General features: G+C 44.7%; 1 protein-coding gene across 7 annotated transcripts in view; it reads left to right on the forward strand.

The window, feature by feature from the left end:
* PRDM10 (PR/SET domain 10) overlaps positions 1-19,218 on the forward strand; it is an 88,183-nt gene extending 68,965 nt beyond the window's left edge. For 4 of the 7 annotated variants that reach the window (XM_060268527.1, XM_035139138.2, XM_035139140.2 and 1 more), the window contains 10 exons: positions 694-849; positions 2,250-2,429; positions 6,738-6,848; positions 8,294-8,494; positions 9,479-9,625; positions 11,102-11,272; positions 13,168-13,308; positions 14,366-14,534; positions 15,585-15,697; positions 16,670-19,216. In XM_060268527.1, the coding sequence (XP_060124510.1) occupies positions 694-849; positions 2,250-2,429; positions 6,738-6,848; positions 8,294-8,494; positions 9,479-9,625; positions 11,102-11,272; positions 13,168-13,308; positions 14,366-14,534; positions 15,585-15,697; positions 16,670-16,882 (1,602 nt within the window). In that variant the 3' untranslated portion in view covers positions 16,883-19,216. Of the gene's footprint in view, positions 1-693; positions 850-2,249; positions 2,430-6,737; positions 6,849-8,293; positions 8,495-9,478; positions 9,626-11,101; positions 11,273-13,167; positions 13,309-14,365; positions 14,535-15,584; positions 15,698-16,669 lie in introns of all 7 variants that reach the window. The other 3 variants (XM_035139143.2, XM_035139144.2, XM_035139142.2) reach the window with 2 other exon arrangements.
* The last annotated feature ends 2,520 nt before the right edge of the window (positions 19,219-21,738 follow it).

A 21,738-nucleotide genomic window follows, 5' to 3' on the forward strand; every position in this document is an offset into this window, starting at 1 on the left:
CTTCCATATTCAACTTTTTCCTAGTTTTTACCTCTAAGGGTGAAATCCACCTGGGTGTTTTCCTTTCTAGCAAATCTTTATATCTAATCCAAACATTGAACAATGATTTCCTTATTATATGGCATTTGAAACCATAATGGGCCTTGACCTTGTTGTACCTTTGGTATTCCTGTTCTGTTAATCATGATAATTTCAAGATGCTGGTTTGGTAAAATGCTTTCCATTTATTGGATGCTGTTCTGCTTACAGTAGTAGACGCAACACTTTGGATGTTGTCAAAAACTATTCTGAGCAAGCTCACATTGTTTCCCCAGTTAATGGATGAATATTCATTCACATTGCTCCTTTCCCTTCCCTGTGGGTGCTGTGAGCAACCCCTACACTGCCACTTAAAGATACAGTGTTTTGCTGGAAAAGGCCAAAGAGCTCTTCACAGTTGTCGTCAGTTGTCGTCCTTTGTTTAGAACTGGATTGCAAAGAAATCAATTGGCATTGTGTTTTCTTGAATGGTTCAAGGTTTCTTTTACCGTACAGTATGTGCAGATGGATACAGTACTTAGCAAAGGAAGAAACTTGAGCAATAACAGCAGTAGAGTCTCCCACTAGTGACACTAGGTGGAATTGCCTGTTGGTCTATTTGCTGGATGTTTGAGGGATGACGTTTTGGTTTCCCCCATTGATAATCTCTCGCAGGTGAAGAAACATGTACGGAGCTTCCATTCAGAAAAGATTTACCAGTGCACTGAATGCGACAAGGCTTTCTGCCGCCCTGACAAGTTGCGACTCCACATGCTGCGGCACTCGGACCGCAAAGACTTCCTGTGCTCTACATGTGGCAAGCAGTTCAAGGTAATGTGGTCAACAGGTTTGGCATGTGCTGTTACAGGCAGGGATAGAGCGACAGCTTTCTCTCTCTCCTCACCAGAACTGATTTTTCACAAACAGACATAATCTGCCAGCACAGTGTCACACTGTATTTGGCACACACCAACCCACACTGTGAAGATTTTTTTTGCAATGTGCACATGTGCAAGCATGTGGGTAGTGCTTTACCTCAGCAACTTGTGAGCAAGTGGCTCCTCATGAAGAGCCACGTTAGAAATATATTGCAAACTAACGAGTCACAAATGCCTTCCTTTTTATTCCAGCATAGTACACAAGTCCACGTAGTATTTCTGTTACAATTTCTGCTTAGGAGATGAGACCAGCCTTTCAAACAAATCTGTAGCAATCACTAGACCACACAAATTTTTACATGCTATCGTGCCATAGCGTGCCTATGCTAGGGAAGAAAAAGAGACAAGTTTTGTAAATCTTTTCTGCCCGGTAACCTGGAGGTTTTTCTTAAATGCCACAAGTGACCGGGTAAGTGGCTATTTACAACCCAGGATGAGATTTTCTGGTGTGAAATTAGGCCTGCTGGCAGTGAACTGAAATCTGGAATGTGTCCATTTCTTATCAACATTAAATTGTAAATTCCTTGGGCCTGGAATGTGTCTTTTCAGCTTGTGGCACTCTGCAAAGCACCCTATACCTTGATTTGTTTAGTCGTCTTAGTCGAGTTCAGCTCTCCGTTACCCCATGAACCAGAGCATGCCTTGGAAACTCTCACTTTCTTCTCAAAGCTTCTCCTTTTTTTTTTAAGTCCATGGAGTTTTCTAGGCAAAGTACTGGAGTGGATTGCCAGTTCCTTCTCCAGGTGGATCACATTTAGTCTAAACTCTTGGCTATGACCTGTCCATCTTGGGTGGCCTTGCACAACATAGCTCATAGCTTCTTTGGAGTTATTCAAGCCCCTTCACCACAACAAGGGAGTGATCCATGAAGGGGATACCTTGGTAGAGCTGTGAAATAACAGTAAGAATCTCAGTTTGCACTTACTAGTGCTCAGCCACACAAGTAACATGGAAGAAAAATATTAATTTAATGTACATGATGCATCAGGTTGACCTATTGTAATGGGCCTAAATGCTGGTAGGACCACAGTGGTGAAGAATTCTTTCTCTTTCGTTGTGAGCAGTGCTGTTAACAAGCAACTTCAGTGACTCCCGGAAACGTTTTCCATTTTCTGCGTTAGAAATCCTTCCTTCAAGTGCCAAAGTGCTTTCTCTGCTTTGCCAACCTTATTTTTTGACCCTGTGATTTGCCCAGCGTTCTGTCATCTTACAGTAACGTATAGGTAACTCGAAGCGTAAGTATTTTCCCCATCTGATTGTTGTGATTTTCCTTATCCACCCCTCACCTCTCAGAGAAAGGACAAACTTCGGGAGCACATGCAGAGAATGCACAATCCGGAAAGAGAAGCAAAGAAAGCCGACCGAATTAGCCGCTCCAAAACATTCAAGCCCCGGATAGCCTCCACAGACTATGAGAGCTTCATGTTCAAGTGCCGCCTGTGCATGATGGGGTTCCGGAGGAGAGGCATGCTGGTTAGTGTGAGGATGCTGGAAGGGCTGCGTGGATAGCTCAGTTGGTTATGTTGTAAGAATTTTGAGGTCATATATAAAAATTAAATGTTCATAACTGTATATATAAACCACCTGTCTGAAACAATACAGGAAGACAGTTCTGGAACCATTTTGACTCTCCCAAACTGACCAAATGTTTCTCTGCAGAAAACCTCCTCACTCTCTCTCTCTGTGCTCACAAATCTTGCCTTAAGGGCACATTTAAGGTGTGAATAGGGCGAGCCTGTGAGGCTGTCCTGGCTCAGGAACTAAGTACAGTGGTACCTCGCAAGACGAATTTAATTTGTTCCACGGGTCAATTCGTTTTACGAAAAATTCATCTTGCGAATCGCGGTTTCCCATAGGAATGCATTGAAACATAATTAATGCTTTCCTATGGGCGAAAAAGCACAAAAAAAGGCACTGACTCACCCGCCACGGCCGCTCCGAAAGTTTTTAAGGCTCTGGCGGTGCCAACGACTCCGAGCTGGCGAGATACAGCGGGCAGCAGATACGGCGGGCGGAGGGAGGCAGGGAGGGAGGGCACTTTCCCGGGAGGCAGCAGTGCTGAGGGGGCTGATCCGGGCCGGCCAGAGGGCGAGCGCTGCACACTTTCTCCCGCTCGCCTCGGCGGTGGCGGCACTCAGGCAGCCGATCCCGGGCCAGCCATACGGCGAGCGCAGCGCAAGCAGCACCCGCCATGCTTCAGCTCGGAGCTGAAGCGCGGCGGGCACTGCTTGCCGGGGCTTGTCGCTGCCTGCTTGGCAAGCCCCGGGGAACCAGCTGCAGCGCGGAAAGAAGGCAAAGGAAGATCAGCTGTCAGCTTCCCTTTGCAAGACGAAGCGGCGGTCATAGAAAACCTTGTCATCTTGCGAGTTCCTCGCGCAACGCAAAACACTTTCGTCTTGCGAGTTTTTCATTGTGCGAGGCATTCGTCTTGCAAGGTACCACTGTATTTATCAATTACAAAAGGACTGGCCACAGGTAGCTGACAGACATGGGAAAAACAACGGACTCAGATTTCTGTCTTAGACCGTCCCTTTTCTGTAATGTATGATGTACCAGGGAGGGGTGGTAGTCCTGGGTTACACCCCTTCTATGATGTATTATGACGCTTCTGGGGGTGGCTCTGATTGGAGGTTTTTTTTTTTAAATGTCTATATAGGGGCAGGTGGGCTTTTGTTCTGGGTCTTTCTTTCCTCCTATGTGAGAGGAAAACACCCTGTTGCAACAGTCAATAAAGATCAAGATTACTAGCTGCTTTGCTTCCCAATATTTTCTGGTTGGCCCGTTATTTCCTCCTAATGATGGAGAACCTACAAAGGACTATGCATGAGCTCTTATGTACCCCATAAGGGAATAAGGCCAGATTTTGCTTAAAACAGTTAGAGCAGAGGTTTTCAACCTTTTTGAGTCCACGGTTCCCTTGGCCAACTACATTCTTTGTGCAGCCACCCCATGGGGCTCAGGAGCCCAGTTATGTCACCCCTTCCCTGCAGATCTGGCAGCCTCTCACACCTTGGGGAGTGTTCCCTCAGCCTCCTCTCCTCTCCCCTCTCCTTGGGAGTCCTCTGGGCAGCCACTGCTTCCACCCCTGGTCTCTTGAGCTGCACCCCCTGTGTCAAAGAGAGGTGCTTCCTCACACTGCCCCACGGGGCCAGGGACTTGTATGTCCATTCCCAACAGCAAGGACTGGTGGACTGGCTGGCTGGGCTTCCTTGCCCACTTGCTTGCTTACTCCGAGGCCGCCTCAGCTCCTGGCAACCAGCACCCCCTGGCCAGCCCCAGAGGCACCATTAGCCTGCGGAGTTTGTAGCCAGGGCTGCTGCAACAAACAGCTGCACAAGCCTTTGGAAGGCAGAGTTGTGAAAGGGCGTCAGAGGAGGGAGAGAAGGAAAGAGAGACAGAGGCCAGTGTTGCCCATAGCACCCCTGACCAGCATTCGAGGCACCCCAGGGTGCCACGACACACTGCTTGAAAACCACTGGGTTAGAGCATGGTTGTAGGTTTGAACCCTGTATGGGACAGCTGCATGTTCCTGCATTGTAGGGGGTGGACTAGATGGCCGTTAGGGTCCCTTCCAACACTGCAATTCTATAATACTATGCCCCAGCTTCCCTTGAGATCTTAGCCAGTCAGTCGCTGCCTATTGGGGATTGGTTTCACTAGGCAAGAAATTTAGAGCAGGGAACACACAGGTGCAGAGACAACTCACTCTTCACCATTCCATTATTTTGTTCTTTCAGTTCTTCAGCCTTGTCCATATCATTTATCACATTCCTATCCTCCGAGGAACTCAGGGCACTTCCATATAACCTTTTTATGGAGCAACCATCTTGATTTGTTTTCAGGGACCTTAGGCAACGCCAGCTATTTAACAAGCATTCATTCTGATTTGTTTGTGTGGCACTTAAATGATGTGCCCGTGCCCAAGCAAGTGCTTTTATTCCATACTTTCCAATGCATTTTCCTGCCACTTCCCTTATCACAAAAAGTCTGATCTTTTAGGGAAATGGCTTTGTTGCGGTCTAGCGCCAGATCACCTTTCATTGCACAACCTAAATTTGCTGAAAAAAGTGACAGTCTGGAAGTACCTCTCAGTTTAGCATGTGTGATTCTATGCTATGTTATCCTATGAAACGGTGGGTGGCTGCTCAAGACTTACCCATTCAGCTGAGTAGGGGTTTGGTCTCCCAGATTCAGGTGCTACACTCTGCCCATTCGTCAGAGTGGTTGTCAAATATGGGGCCTCTTTGCACGAATGTTGTTGTTGTTTAGGCAGAAAATTCAGTGTGCAGTGGTTTGTGAAACTACTATTAGTAGCGATATGAGCCCCCACAGTTTGCAGAGAAAAATTAAGCAGCTGCCACGAGTCCAGGAAAAGTGTTTGCCCTCTCTGGACAGGCCGATACTGTTCTGTGGCCCTGTAAATTTTGCCAGCACATGCTTAGTTTATTAGCCAGTTTGGAATTATTTGGAAATGGTGCCAGGGAACTTGTGTTTTCCTAACTCAGTGGATTTGATATGGCTGAGCAGTGTGTAGACATTAAATTACACCTGTGTGGACAAGCTAGAGCAGTGTGAATCTGGCTTGTGTGGGTTTGGAAGGTGCCTGAAGATCTATGGCTGCATCAGCAGGTGCCCACCTGACAGCTCAGCTCGTACGACTCACTGTGCTAGCACCCACTTGCTTTGCAGTGGCACAGTGCAGGATGAGTTATAAGCCGAGCACATGTTGAAAAAAAAATCACACAGCTGCTTGGGCATGTGCTAAGCATACTGATTCACTCAAGTTCTATTCACAACGCTCCTGTTTGGTGTTGTGAGTTGGCCCTGCGGCACATGACACCTTCCTTAGGCACTTTAGTAAATCAGACTAGGCTTTCAGCATTTTCCATTCCCATACTAGAATAGTGATAATAACACTTAGCTTTTATACAGTTCATTCCAAGGAGTTAACAGTGATTCACATGCATAATCACAATGATCTTTACAAGAGCCTTGGAAATCAGGTCAGGAGGGAGACTGAAGGTGAGAGAGGGCTGCTTGGCTTCAGGCTTTCTTGTGAGGGAGGTGAGATTTAAACCAGGGGCACCCAGTTTTACAATTTAAGACTGTGCAAAAATTAAAACATGATCATTCACCATAGCACATATCTTCTAGTGCCATTTTGTTTGCCTTTTCATAACCTGCTAATATAGAAATAGGTCTATTAAATGGCTGGTTGATAGCTCAGTTTCATTGCTGATATTATGGTATCTGCAAATGAATGCCAACCATCTTAAACAACAGATAGATCTGGCACAATATTTCCCAAACTTGGGTCTTCAGTTGTTTTTGGACTTCAACTCCCATCATCCCTAGCTAGCAAGAACATTGGTCAGGACTGATTGAAATTGTCCGAAAACAGCTGGAGACCGAAGTTTGGGAAACACTGATCTAGCACTTCTGAATAGGTCTGTAGTACTGAGCAAAATCTATTTATTCATGTCATTGTTACTCTGCCTTCCCTCCAGAAAGCTTAACAGTGGTGTGCATTGTTCTACACATACATATTTTATCTTTATAACAGTAGATTAAGCTGGGAGGTGCTTGGCCCAAGTCACACAGTGAGCTTCATGACCCGAGTGGGGTTTTGAACCTGCGACTCCTTGGTCTAGTCTGACCCTCTGGCCACACTTGTTCTTAACATCTCAGTGGCTTGAAGCACAGGCGTTCCTGTTCCTCACGGCCACATGAGCCAGCTGTTTGCTGTAACATATTTTTTATTCCGCTGCTTTTTCATCTTAGGTGAATCATTTATCAAAGAGACATCCAGACATGAAAATAGAGGAGGTGCCAGAGCTAACATTGCCCATCATCAAGCCCAACAGAGATTATTTCTGTCAGTACTGTGATAAGGTATGAAATGAACCTACCTATTCCTTGGTGCATGCATGGAATCATACTCCATGTATAAATCTGTAACAGATCTTGCAATTTCCCCCTTTTCTGATTCATTTCTTTTCCTGTTGAGGAGAGGACCAAAAAATATTTCTGCCACTCTAATAAATTAAATGGAAAGCACTTGAAGAAGAGAAGTTTGGGTTTGAGCTCACAGCCTACTTCCAGGAATCTAAATAGCACATTTCCATAGAAGATGTTCCAAGGTGCTTTACAAATTGGGGGATTTGTTGTATTGTGCTGTTGGGTGGTGTAGAAGGGTCTTGCTCTTAACAAGCAACAAGTCATTTTCCCACTTGGAATTTGTAGGATTTGAATAAGTTATAGTTTCACGTTGAATGCCTACGTTTGTCAAAGTCGATGCATGTTAATCAGAAAGATTGACCTAGTGTCGGACAGGGGAGCACAATCAGGAAAACTGAAAGAACTAAGGATAAAGTATTTACCTAGCATATTTCCTAAAACTGAATTGTATTCAAATAAGCTCAGAATACCAGTCACAGACCTAAGCTCTGTTCTGTAAGGTACTCCATAAAGTTTGTATCAGTAAATATTGTGTAGAATCCTAGAACTAAAGTCTGCAGCAGTGCATACTAGAGATTTATGTCATTTAACTGTTGTATTTAGAATCGGGATGGTGAAAGAATAGTAAAAGGGTAGGATGATGATGATGATGATGATGATGATAATTTATATGCTGCCCATCTGACTGGGTTCCCCCAGCCACTCTGGGTGGCGTCCAACAAATCAAAACACAACACAATATCAAATATTAAAAACTTATCTGAGCAGGGCTTGAACACTAGATTTCAAGTGCTTGCTACTTTTTCATGCTGATGTGGTAGTTGATCTATATCAGGCATCCCCAAACTGCGGCCCTCCAGATGTTTGGGCCTACAACTCCCATGATCCCTAGCTAACAGAACCAGTGGTCGGGGAAGATGGGAATTGTAGTCCAAAACATCTGGAGGGCCAAAGTTTGGGGATGCCTGTTCTATATTCATTAATATGGCATAGAAATGTGTGATCTTGCATAGCGATGCAGAACGCCAGACGAAAGGCTCAGTGATGGGACACCTGTGGCCCTTGGATGTTGCTGGACTTCAGCTCCCATCAGCCCCAGCCAGCACGGCCAATGGTCAGGAATGATGGGAGTTGTAGTCCAGCAACATCTGGAGAGCCTCCACAGGTTTCCCATCCCTGGGCTTTCCAGCTCTGTAACACAGATAACAATCAAAACCTGCATATGTGAGTTGTGTGCATATAAGAAAACCATGCATCTGATATGGCACTCAGCTGCTGAGAATGTTTACTTACAGAGGATTGCATATTGTGTGGTTGGAGATAGATGCCTGCTTTCAGCAGAGCGTTATTTATTCACGGCCCAAGTCTTCGTCTCACAGGTTTACAAGAGCGCCAGCAAACGCAAAGCCCACATCCTGAAAAACCACCCAGGTGCTGAGCTCCCTCCGAGCATCCGAAAACTACGTCCAGCAGGCCCAGGAGAGCCAGATCCCATGCTAAGCACACACACCCAGCTGACGGGCACAATAGCAACGCCGCCAGTTTGCTGTCCTCACTGTTCCAAGCAGTACAGCAGTAAGGTACTGTGGGACTATTACTCCATCCAAATGTGTGTCCTGCTCATGGATACTTTCAGCAATAATAAGTTTTAATGTATAGATGCAGTATGTCTATTCTCGTATCACATGTTATCAAGCATCAGAGATGCCTAAATGTACCTCATTCATTAAATGGCGGACTAGACTAGGGGACTGATAGTCATGACTCTCAGATCAGATACTTCCTTGGTTTTGCGTCGCGATTGTGATGATCACCTCACTAACTAGTGCTTTTACTACTAAAGCTCCTGTTTAGGCATTAGCTTGCTATACAAGTGCCCTTTTGAGATAGGCACCTCTTAAGGGCATCCCATTTGCACCCTTCCAGGACAAGTCACGCATTCAGGTACTAAGGAAGAGTAGATATCACCAGTTGTCACACACATAGCTGTTCTATGCAGTGATGCACCTGCAATTAGTAGGTTGCGCTACAGCCGTATTGTTCCTTTTCAGGAATGGTTTAATGGCTAGATTATAGAGACTGGCCTTGTACCTACCGTAAGTGCCATAGCTTTTTATTCACAGTGCTGAATAGCTAATCATTTTCAGTTGTATGCCACCCAGGTACCATCTGGCGAAGAGCGGGTTTTAAAATCCCATAAATAAAAAACAATGAAAGTAGGGTTGCCAGACTCAATAGAGGACTGGACTTCTGTGCCTTTAATTGCTCTCTTTTGAGTCTGGAAACCAGCAGACCCTTTGCTTGGAAATTAAACAAAGGGTCTGCTGGTTTCTCTTTAAGGTTTCCAGACTCAAAAGAGAGCAGGGCAATTAAAGGCACAGAAGTCCTGTCTTCTATTGAGTCTGGCAACCCTAAATGAAAGGCTGTGGTTTTGTGCTACCAGCCAAGCCACTTGTGCAAAATGACCACTCGGTGGTCAGTACTGATTTGAAGGTGGTATAGGAATTTAATTCATCATCATCATCAAACTATCCTGTCCCTATCTACTTTCCACCTCTCCACAGACCAAGATGGTGCAACACATTCGCAAGAAACACCCTGAGTTTGCTCAGATTCCAACTAACACGATACATGTGCCGTTGACAACAGCTGTAATCAGTGCTACCCCTGCAGTATTAACTTCTGACAGCACTGCTGGGGAGACCGTTGTGGTAAGTATTTGAAGGTACATAACAAAATTATGTAAAGAAGTAGAGCTATCATAGTACCATTGGGAAATTCCAGAAGATGATGGCCCAGTTCTGACCAAATGACAAACCATGGTTCCTTGTGACTAGTTAAAACAAACCAAGGTATCATATCACAGTGCGGCATCCTGGTTTGCTTTAATTAAGAACAGTCAGAACAAACCACAGTTCCCTGAATCTGACATAATGGGAAAACATAGTTACTTCAAAAATGAAAGTTGAAGCTTTCAGCCTCCTCTCATGCATGAAGAAGTGGGAGCAGGGGAGTGCACAAGTCCCATGTTGGGTTTTCTGAGAACTCTAAAGGCTGCCTGAAGTGGAGCGTGATACAGTAATCCAGTCTCCCACAAAGTATGAATTAGGCTCTCCCACATCAGATGTTTCTTAGCAGACTGATGAATGTGAAAAGTGGTTCCTTGAGAGCAAGAAATTTGGAAACCATTGTCCTGCAGATGGAACTTTACTTGCATTCCCTTCTGGGCAGCCTTCTGAGTGCCACATGCTAGTGGAGGGCAGGAGCAGGCAGAGCAAAAGCAGACAGGGCAACAGATGTAAAATTAACCTTTGTACAGTAAGCTTGTTTCTACCCACACACCCCTCTCTGTTTTCCATTCAGACAAGCAAATGGCATTCTCAGAGTTCAAGGACATATTCCAGCCAGACAAAAACACTTAAGAGTGCGAGAAGCTGGGACTGTAAGGGGTTGGCCTGTGGAGAGTGTAAAGGATTTAGACCTGTGGTTCCCAAGGTGGAACACACACACCACAGGGGGGCAATTTGATTTTTAAGGGGGCATTTTGAGAATGAGTTATTAACAGTTAATAGCCTTTCAAGCTTCCTCCATTTGAATAGGAGTTCACTTTTTGAATAATAAGAATTATATGTCAGGGGGGGCATCAGGATTTTAGAGATGCTTAGGTGGGGCATGGCCAAAAAAGGTTGGGAACCACTGATTTAGACAAAGGCCTGGAGGGCCACATTTGACCCACAGGCCTGAGGTTCCTCACCCATGCCCTACAGAATGTGGCTTAGGGTCTTTTGCAGAAGACACCTGGAGATGTTTGCTTAGTAGGCCCATTTTTTTCTAGCATACCTCTTCTGATTGCAGCACACTGTCATCTGCATAGCCTAGGCCAGGCATCCCCAAACTTCGGCCCTCCAGACGTTTTGGACTACAATTCCCATCATCCCTGACCACTGATTCTGTTAGCTAGGGATCATGGGAGTTGTAGGCCAAAACATCTGGAGGGCCGCAGTTTGGGGATGCCTGGCCTAGGCCTCACCTTTGGGGTAGAGGGAAGCTGGGACAGCCTGTGAGTAGGGTTTTCTTTTAACTATTCAGTGATACGTTTCCGCTAGTTATGTCCCGTGCAATGAAATAATGACCAGGTTGCCAAGCGTTCACCTGTCTATCCCTCCGCCTATCTTCCCCTTCTTCAGACAACAGATTTACTGACCCAAGCCATGACAGAACTGTCGCAGACACTGACCACCGACTACAGAACTCCGCAGGGCGATTTCCCGCGAATCCAGTACATCCCCGTGTCACAATCCACAGCCGGCTTGCAGCAGCCTCAACACATACAACTGCAGGTTGTACAAGTGGCTCCGGTGAGTGTTCCCGTCTGGTTTGCTTTTGTCTTTCTCGTTGTCACGGATGCCTCTACTGTGCCTTTGTCTGAGAGGCACTCCTGAGAAAACTGACCATCACCTGACGATGAACTAGGGAAGAAAGGTCCACCAGAGGGTTGGGGAAGATTCATGAATTGCCCGCCAGTTGGGTGTAATGGATATGTTATTGGACTTGGGCCAGGGAGATCTGGATTCAAATATTTGCTCAGTCATGAAGCTCCCCGAGTGTACTTGAACCTATCACTCTCTCTCAGCTTCTAGTGAAGATTTTTTTTAAAAAAAAATGCAAGGAAAATGCCATGCACAAGCTCCTTGGCAAAAGGGTGGGAGACAGATCAGATTAGATTAATGGTGGCAGTGAGCATTGGGCATAGTGCAGGTTAGGAGGTAAAGTTTGGCCTCTGCTTTGGAGGGATGGAATTGACAGGTGGTCCCAATGTAAAAGCAAAATTCTCAGCGACTAGGAGGCAGGGAAGAAATCACCTTGCAGGATTGATGGGAGAGTGAACTATGAAATATATTGTAATTAGTTGTGAGCCTTTTAGGTAGGCTGTGAGACATCGAGATGTATAGATTTGAAAATGCAGAGCAGACAATCTTTTCAGGCCTATAATTTTAGTTGCCGCGGATAACTGGCTAAACAGTGCTGTCGTTGAATCAATCTGAACATTGATTGAGTCCATATTATCGCAGTCTTGCATTTCCTTTGTGGTTATTTCTCATTAAATTGCTAAAATTAATTAGGCTTTGTTTAGCAAGTAATATTCTAGAAATGTTTTCTGTTTCCCTGGTGTAAGATTGTGCACCTAATCAAAATGTTAAAAGCATTTTCAGATACATGAACAAATCAAGATAATTACTTCTTGTTGGTGGTAAATTTCTTGTTTAGCTTTAAGTGGAGAGTTTGATTTTTTTAAAAAAATGGTTTATTAATCAGCAGCCCTGCCCTGCTAGACCAGTGATGGCTCATTATTACTTGATGTATTCATATCATGTTAGTCTCTAGAGGCAGTATGCCCAAGGCATTAGGCCTCTGACATTAGTTTCATTACGGTAGCAGTGTGGTTGCTGTTGCCTTGTGACAAGATTGCACACTGTTCCCATAACAGATGAATGAGAAAGCACATGAGAATCACAAGAGGACAATAAGAGCAGCCCTAGCATTAGGCAGGGCAATGTGGTCTGCTTAGGTGGCTGGTTTAGGAAGTACTTTCAAGGTCAGCAAATTGCTATTTAGTTTATTTTTGCCATCATTTGGATTTTCATCCCCAGGCACTACAATTTGGGGGGCATTGTGAGATTCTCAGTGGCTTGTCAGCCTGGGTTATACTGAAGCAGGCCATCTATCCCAGCACTCTCCGCTCTGATTGGTAACTTCCCTCCAAGGTCTCGTGGCGCCCAGCGCAAGTGGGCAGGGGCAGCTGCGATGGCACTCTGCCGGGATCACGCTGCTGGGGGCGGTGCGCTCCCCCCGCACTCCTCTTCCTCTGCCAGTGTCTGGAAGGCTTTTATTTCAAATAGTTTCTGTGTTCTTACATTACCAGACCAGTGTGGGATAAAGCTACAGGGAAGCTATAATTGTGCCCCACAATAACATGTGAATCCAGACCCTGGTACAAATGCCATGAGTAGCAATTCTGAACTAAATGCAGCCGCAGCCCTATCATATATTTATTGTTACTGTTATTGTTGCTGTTGTTGTTGTTGTTGTTATTATTATTATTATTATTATTATTATTATTATTATTATTATTATGCCACTCATCCGACTGGGTTACCCCAGCCACTCTGGGTGGCTTCCAACAAATTAGAACACAATAGGACATCAAACATTTACAGGACGGAGTTGTGCTTTTATGTTTCTTTCCTCCCAGGCTACCTCACCCCACCAGTCTCAACATTCCACAGTGGACGTCGGACAGTTGCAGGACACTCAGACATACGCCCAGCATGCCATCCAAGTGCAGCATATCCAGGTCACAGAATCAAGCCCAACAGCCCCAGCATCTTCACAGGTCAGCCATATATACACTATGTAGTTATTTCTTACAGCGACTAACAAAACAGAAATGTTAAATTCTTTATTTTAGCTTCTGCCTTCCTCGGTCTGTCTGATGAAAATGAAAAAAAAGGCAGCTGTTATAGAGGTTTGAGGATGTAATAATGCTCAGAAGGGCTCCACTCACTGAAGCAAAGTAGCGCTGGTCCTATCTTCCGGGCTGAAGCCATATTGTGTTAATGTGTCCGGTGTGTACATCCAGACACACTCCCTTTTTGCTAAATCTGTTGCAAGTATTGATAAGTAAGACAGGCTGTAGTTGCTTTTTATGACCCTTGTTGTGAGAAAAACAATGAAAAGCCTTTAAATGCTGCTGTGGCTGAGGTTTTTTGTTTTTGTTTTTGTTTTGGCTTTACAACCCAAACCAGTGTTTATAAATTAGAACTGTGTACAGGCATACCTCAGAGATATTGCAGGTTCAGTTCCAGACCACCGCAATAAAGCAAATATCGCAATATAGCGAGCTACACTTTTTAAATGTTTTGCTTCCCAGTGCTTATAAAAGTCAAACTATACTGTAGTCTATTAAGCCAGCACCCCCTGGCTGCAGGGGTGGGAGGGGAAAACCCCATCTCCAGCCCTAGCAAGCTCTATTCTCATGGCCAGAAGAGGGGCGGTGGTGGTAGCAGGGGGCCATGCTGCCTGTAGCTACCTGCGTCCTTGTAAGGGACAGTACCTGTAAAGTGCAATAAAGCAAAGCACAATATGAGGTATACATGTATTGGCCTAAATTGTGTTTATTAGTTCCAATGTAAAAGCACTGAAATTAGAGGTGGTGTTCTTAGCTCAGTTGTGAAAGTACTGTAGATTTAGTCACCGCAAATCGGAAAGTTATTGCTGTAACTTGCTGTAGGTGAAAAGTGCTACATTAATAACTTTTGTCTTGCCTTGTGTTTTCGTTTTTCACTGATTGAGAAGATTAGTGACAGGACCTTTCAACTGGAGATAGTGTAACTAATAGAGTATTGAGATCCTGAAGATCTATGCTGCAACTGACACTTCTTTTATTCCAGGTGGGAAGTCAGCCCTTAAGTCCTTCATCCCAACCATCTCAGCAGGAGCTCAGCCCTTCCCAGATGCAGGCAACCAGCTCGTCACAAAGCCAAACTCTCCAATCACAGCAAGGTTCTTCGGTCCAGCAAGCATATCTTCCCAGTTCATGGAACTCATTCCGCAGCTATCGTAAGTATGCAAGAAGGCTCTGCTACTGCTTGCTCTCAGAGGTGTTAGAAAAGCGCCTGCACTTCATTTGCAGTTTGCAAGCTGTGATTTAATAAATAATGGTTGAGAAGCCCCTTAAAGAAGAACAACAGCTGTAAGGCTTCTTCGTACAGTCGTACCTCGGGTTACGACCCGCTTGGGTTGCGAACACTTCGGGTTACAAACTCCGTAAACCCGGAAGTGTTTTCGGCGCGCGTGTGTCCCGCGCATGCGCAGAAGTGGCGCGCACGCTTTGCGCATGCGAAAACTGCGCAGAAGCGCGCGCTCGGTTTGCGACCTTTTCGGGTTACGAACCGCGATCCGGAACGGATCGTGTTCGTAACCCGAGGTACTACTGTATTACATATCCAAGCCTTTTATTTTTCAGGTTGAGCTACAAGCCATACATTTTTGACATCTTATACAAGCAGGCCAACTTCTTGTTCTAATTGCATTGCTTTGAGTAGGGTGTTGTGTAAACTGAAAACAATGTTCATAGCAAGACACAGCTGATAAAATTTTGTAAGCATCAAAAGATGCTTATGTTAATACACCACCACAAGAGAGGGTGGGAAGGCACATTTTCCTTGCTTCCTTTATTAGAAGGCCAATGATACTTCAATTGCATCCATAGAGTGTAAAAAAATCACAATTAGGACTGGAGGGGTTAAGCTAGGAGGTCCCAGGTTTAGCTCTGACAAGTCACAAAAAGAGTTTACAGAGATCTCAGAAGGCACCTTTTGTTTTTTTAAATGCACTTGTAGCCTACAGATGCTAGGGCCATGTGTTTTCAGACTTGGATCTTCTCAATATATTTATATTTAAGAGCCATAGGCTGAAATGTAGACTTCAGCGAGCTTCAGGTAAACCCACAAGGCTTACTTTGACCTTCTGAATGTTTTCTTTTTGTATTGATGGTGTTTAAATGAGAGTCCAGCTCTCCTTATATGGGAGCAGGCCTGAGACTAAATTCAGTGGGGTTAGGGCTACATCTTAACTCTATTTCTTTATCTTCTGAATTTCCCCCTCTAGCCTCTGATATTCAGATGATGACCCTCCCACAGGGCCAGTATGTGATTGCGGAGGCAGCTGTAGGAACTCCTGTCACTACAGTGAACACAGGGCAAGTGAAAACAGTCGCCCAGGTAAGATGACTGAGGAAATATAAGTGAAGCACTTTGAACATTTGGAATGTGTTGCATGCATCCTAAGCAGAATTATTATGGGTGGTCAAAGAAACATTCAAAATTCTTGTTAATAATAACTGGAGGCTATAGTATAGGGCTTTTTCTAAATGTTCCAGGATTAATCCCATATTTTGGATGTGGGGACTGAGAGTGCCTAAGAGTGAAATTATTCTGGCAAAGTCAGATCACATACTGTATATGCTTAGCAGAATGAGTCAGTTATGTTCATGAAATCTGTTGTTTTAGAAATATTAATTCGTCCCTTTTATATATGCTAATCCCTCATCTTGGTTAAAAGATGTGTATGTGAAAATGGCATATAGTTAAAACACCCCCGGCATTCCCAGAGCTGGTGCACAAAGCAGACCTTGCCCAGCAAGCAAGGTCAAGAACTTAACAGTTCTTTTAGCGCCAGGTGTGCTTTTTAGCTCTTGGGTTTGCTTGTGGGCAAGGCCCACTTAGCACGCTGGCCCTGGAAGGCTAGGGATGCTCACATTAACTTGTGAGAGCATCCCAGATCCTTTCACAGTCAGTGTGCCGAGTGGGCCTTGCCCAGCAAGCAAGGTGGAGCACTTAAAAACCATTTTCACACCAGGTAGCCCCTAGTGGACCTGGTGCGAAACGAGCTTTTCGGCTCTTGCTTGGGACTTGTGCAGTTTCAGCCAGCCCACCTTCAGCTACGTATGGTTGAAATCAGGCAAGTCGGATGCATGTAAGATGAGGGATTACATAAAAAATCACCTGTGTGCCACAGGGTGTAGCAAACACCAAGATAGTTTACAGTTCCTACTTTCATTGACTTAACCTATATTTTTTGTGTATTCATAACATGCAACAACCAAAGTTGAGGCAGAAATAAGTTATTGAGGATATGAGAGAAAAATATTAAAAACCGGATAATATAACCTATGTTGGTTTCTTTTCCTGTAGACACATTATGTATTAGCTGAAGGTCAATCTGACTTGGATGTAAAGCCAAACCTCTCGCTTTCTAGTGGCATAGAAGTGGGTCTGTCTCAGTCATCGACACATTCTGACTCCTTGGAATCACAAACGGCGAATCAGCAGCAAACGACGCAATACATCATAACCACCACAACCAATGGCAATGGAAGCAGTGATGTGCACACGGAAAAGCCATGAATTCTCCTTTGTGGCAGAGAAAGGAGGAAATCCAGCCGCATCTGCTGACTTTTTAGATTCATAATCCTGAATATCTGAGACACTAAGAGATGTTTTAACAAGTTTGTTTGTATAACTTGAATTTCCTTGTCTCGTGCTGAATTCACAGAATTTCAGGTCTAAATGATACCTAAAGTAGTTCACAGCCCTGTTAGGATGCCAGCAATTCCCAGAGCTCTTGAACAAAGAATGGTGTAAAACAAAATGGAAACTAAGATTCTTCTGGACCCCCCTCCCATTTTTAATTTATTCCAGGGGAATCCTTATTTTTCATTTGTTGAAGCCTTCGCAACAACGAAAGGAAAGGTTTGCTGAACACGTAACTGCTGGCAGAATATGTCTCATGTATGTGTTTCATACCTGCAGTTTTAAAAAGCAGTCTGTCTCACTAGCTAATTACATTTCTTTTGGCTCAATTTCTTGTGTAGCCATGGACGAAGGGAATATACCAGCATGGGAAAGGAGGAAGGGAGAAATAAACAAATAAATAAATAAATAAATAAGAAAATTGCCTGAAAGGAAAGGAACAATTACTGACCATTGTTTCCCACAGCATTTGGGACAGTTGGGACAGTGAAACTGTGAAGCTGTGCAGAAGCAGTTAAGTTATTTTTCTTTTCTTTTAAATTTTTTTAATTTTTGGAATCTTGTGAACTGTTTACATGCCGTCTGCACTGTCCTGGTACTCAATTCTGGAGAGTATGAAGGAAGCTATCTTGGAGCCCTCCCAAGTCTCAAACCTATTCAAATCACAGGAGCATTTAAGGTAACACTGAGTTTCAACCTTCACCTTGTTGACTGTGTTCCTTCTGTGCAAGGGGGAAGATTCCTTTTCTCTAGTAAATAAGAATAAAAAGGCTCAGTGATGTTTTAATGCGTCCGGCAGCTTTCATTGTATACGTTACTGGGGTTTGTATTAGGGCTGGGGTTTGAAACCTAAGTGCATTTTATTAAAAGAGCTGCTTTGAACTTTGTTCCTTTTATACAGCTGCTGTTCGAGGGAACCCCTTTACTTCACAGTAAGGTAAAGGGACCCCTGACCATTAGGTCCAGTCATGACCGACTCTGGGGTTGCGGCGCTCATCTCGCTTTATTGGCCGAGGGAGCCGGCGTACAGCTTCCAGGTCATGTGGCCAGCATGACTAAGCCGCTTTTGGCGAACCAGAGCAGCGCACGGAAACACCATTTACCTTCCAGCCGGAGCGGTACCTATTAATCTACTTGCACTTTGACATGCTTTCGAACTGCTAGGTTGGCAGGAGCTGGGACCGAGCAATGGGAGCTCATCCCGTCGCGGGGATTCGAACCGCCGACCTTCTGATCAGCAAGCCCTAGGCTCTGTGGTTTAACCCACAGCGCCACTCGCGTCCCAGTTACTTCACAGTATTGGATGATAAATCCCCAACCTTCAGTTCAGCATAGCTGGAGATCTTGTATTTCTGCTGCCTGAAATATTTAATTCATTCCTCTCACACCCTTGCTAGGTGCTGTATAAAAACTGCTAATAACTGGGCTGTTTCATAAAATGACCAACCTTGCACTCAGGAAAATGAACACGAAGACAGCAAACCACCATTTCAGGGCAGCAACAAAAGACATTAAAAACAACAACTGCCTGACTGAATACGCCTGGGGCATCCAATGGGAACATCCCTTGTGAAAGGCATATTATTGAAATTCATGGGGTTGTGCAAGAGAGCTGTTCTGATCTTGTGGGTCCCCCCCCTTCATTTCCCTGCTACAAGAGGCATTCCAGGTGAGACAAGGATAAAGTTTGGGACCAGATAAAGGAGAAGCTGTTTCTTTAAGGCACTTTATTTGCGTGCTGGTCCTATTCAGGAGTCTGTCTGCTTTTGAAACCAATTGGGAGGCATCATTTCAACAGCAATATTAGGGCAAACAGAAGCTACAGATTTCTTTTTACTACTGTTGGGAGATATATACTACCTTGGAGTGCGGCTGTGTAATACACTGCTTTTATTCCAGGCCTCTTCAACCCTCTGGTGCTGTGATGAATTGTATATGGAGCACCTTCATCCTTTCGTTTTGAAGTGTTAAGTCGTTTAAATAGGAACAGAAGTTGTTCGGGCCATCTCAGCCATCACAAAATCAGCCTGGCACCTCAGTCATAAACCTATTACTTGGAAGAAAATCCAATTAATTCCAGTGAAATGGACATACATATACAGTAATGCAGACAGGAGCAGGGAAGGAGGGAGATGCCTTCCTCAATAAATGGCAAATGCTCCACAGCTTGATTCCATGATAACACAATATTGTTTTTTTTTAAAAAAAACCAAAAAACCCCACATGGCTACCTTTATTAGTTCGAGGTATCCACTCTGGAAAGATGTACAGCAATCACCACATTGAGCAAGTAGGTGCTCTGTGATTTGGCAAAGCAGAATGTGTTCACTAGACCTCACAAACATACAAAAACAAACCCTAAAGGGCATGCAAGGCTCTTCCAAGTTGTTGCTAAAAGCAGAACAATGTTACATTACTGCAGGGCAGAAACTTGTTGTTCTTTGTCTTCTCACCTACATCACTAGGCCACCAAGTAACAAGGATGGTGGTGACCAATGTACATGAACAGATCTGCAAGGGGCAAACAGAGGAGAGGCAGAGAATCTACTGCATGAGTGGAAATCCTTGTACAAATAGGACCAACTTCGTTAGATCCAACCTAATGTCCTTTTCTTCTTTAAAACTGCTAAAAGCTGGACATTAAAATCACAACATTTAATGAAAGAAGAACCTAGGACAAGTTACTCCAATGTGCTGGTCTAGTCTTATTTAGTAGTGTTATATTCATTGTACACTCAGTGACTGATGTAGCATGCTAATATTCTTGCACTACCTTCCCAGGTGTAAAAAGAAACACCCCCCCCTAATATATAAACTATATTGATTTGTTGCTAGTGTTACTTTGCAGGGCTAGCATAACCCACACTCTGACCAGTCATGCCTGCTGCAATATGGTTATAATAACAAACTTTATCTGCCCTGGGTTAACAGTGTGATTTTTTAAATCTTCACCTCTTTTTGATATAATGTACCTGGGAATCTAAGAGGGACGCAGGTGGTGCTGTGGGTTAAACCACAGAGCCTAGGGCTTGCTGATCAGAAGGTCGGTGGTTCGAATCCCCGCAACGGGGTGAGTTCTTGTTACTCGGTCCCAACTCCTGCCAACCTAGCAGTTCGAAAGCACCTCAAACTGCAAATAGATAAATACCAGTAGGGAAGGTAAATGGCGTTTCCGTTTTGCTGCTCTGGTTTGCCAGAAGCGGCTTTGTCATGCTGGCCACATGACCTGGAAGCTGTATGCCGGCTGCCTCGGCCAATAATGTGAGATGAGCGCTGCAACCCCAGTCGGTCACAACTGGACCTAACGGTCAGGGATCCCTTTACCTTTTACCTGGGAATCTAGGGATGCGGGTGGCACTGTGGGTTAAACCACAGAGCCTGGGAATCTGAGGGTTATAGTCTGGGGATGCCCCATGCACTGCAGACATCGATGCTCACTCTTCATGAGACTACAGTGCTGCACCTGATTTCTTGGAAGTAAGCCCCAGCTGAACTCAGTAGGACTTACTTCTAAGTAAACAGAGGATCCGTCCATAAGGTCTTTTTGCTTATTTTGCTCATGCATACATTCTCTCATGATAGGAATTATAACAGGTACCATTTTATGCATGGGAAATGTGTTAAAGCAGTCTAGTTGTTTCAGAGCTATGTTTGAACCTGTGTATTTCAGAGTAGAATTTAATAGGATCCCTGTGCCTTTATTGGCACAGCTGCATAAATCAGCAGAATCAGCAGGCAAAACTTGTTTCAGTATACAGTAAACATTCAGTGATGTGACAAGCCTTAACTGCTGCTTTTCTCGGTGTCAAAAAGCACAAGAGCCGTGCCAGAAAAAAAAAATCAGCCTTGGCTCCTGTTTATTTGTATGCATTATAATTTCCAGATACGGCGATAGAAATATAAATTGCGTGTTGGGGAGGAAACAGTCAGAAGCCCCCCCCCCCGCAATTTTACTTGATGCAAAGATATATAGAGTTGCACTTGGGAGGGAAGCTGCGCGCCCGCCAGCCATATAGTTAGCGGGGTGAAGCTTCCATCCTAAGCCTTTGCAGGGATCGCGCTCCGCCCCCCAGGCTTGGGAAGGAAGATGCCCGCCCGCCAGCCATATGTTTGATGGGGAGCAGCTGGCGGGCGTGTAGGGAAAGGGGAGAAAGCCACGCAACTCCCCCACTCGCTGGGGCACACCTGAGTGGTCGCTGCCCTGGCACAACGAACCACTAAGCCGTATGGGAAAGACGGATCTGCCTGCGTACCTCAGAAAAAAGCACTGTGTGTGTATATATATATTTATAAACACATAAAATTTTACAATCATAAAATTGACTGTAAAACAGAAGCCTCAAAGCAGTTTACAACAAAACAATAAATTTATCAGTTTAAACACTAAAAACAGCTGTTTAAAACACTCCAAAATTAAAACCATGATTGCACTAAGAATTCTACATGCTCTAAAAGGCATGCTCTCTAAATAAAATAGCCAAATAGATCATATATGTTGAAATCTGACACGCTGACCCAGAAATAGCCCCCTGCCTTCAATCAATCAATGGGCTCAATCATTCCAGCCGCTGGAGACGCAAACGGAACACGAGGCGCACCGCACCGCCGCTGCGCATGCGAAGAAGACGACGGCGAGTGCGGCTGCGCGCTTTCGCCCGTCTGGAGGAGGAGGAGGAGGCGCGCATGCGCGACGTTTTGTTCCTTCGTTCCTTCCCTTCCTTCCGCGGGAG

The sequence above is a fragment of the Zootoca vivipara genome, chromosome 15 (assembly GCF_963506605.1).
Source record: "Zootoca vivipara chromosome 15, rZooViv1.1, whole genome shotgun sequence".
Taxonomy (NCBI): Eukaryota; Metazoa; Chordata; class Lepidosauria; order Squamata; family Lacertidae; genus Zootoca; species Zootoca vivipara.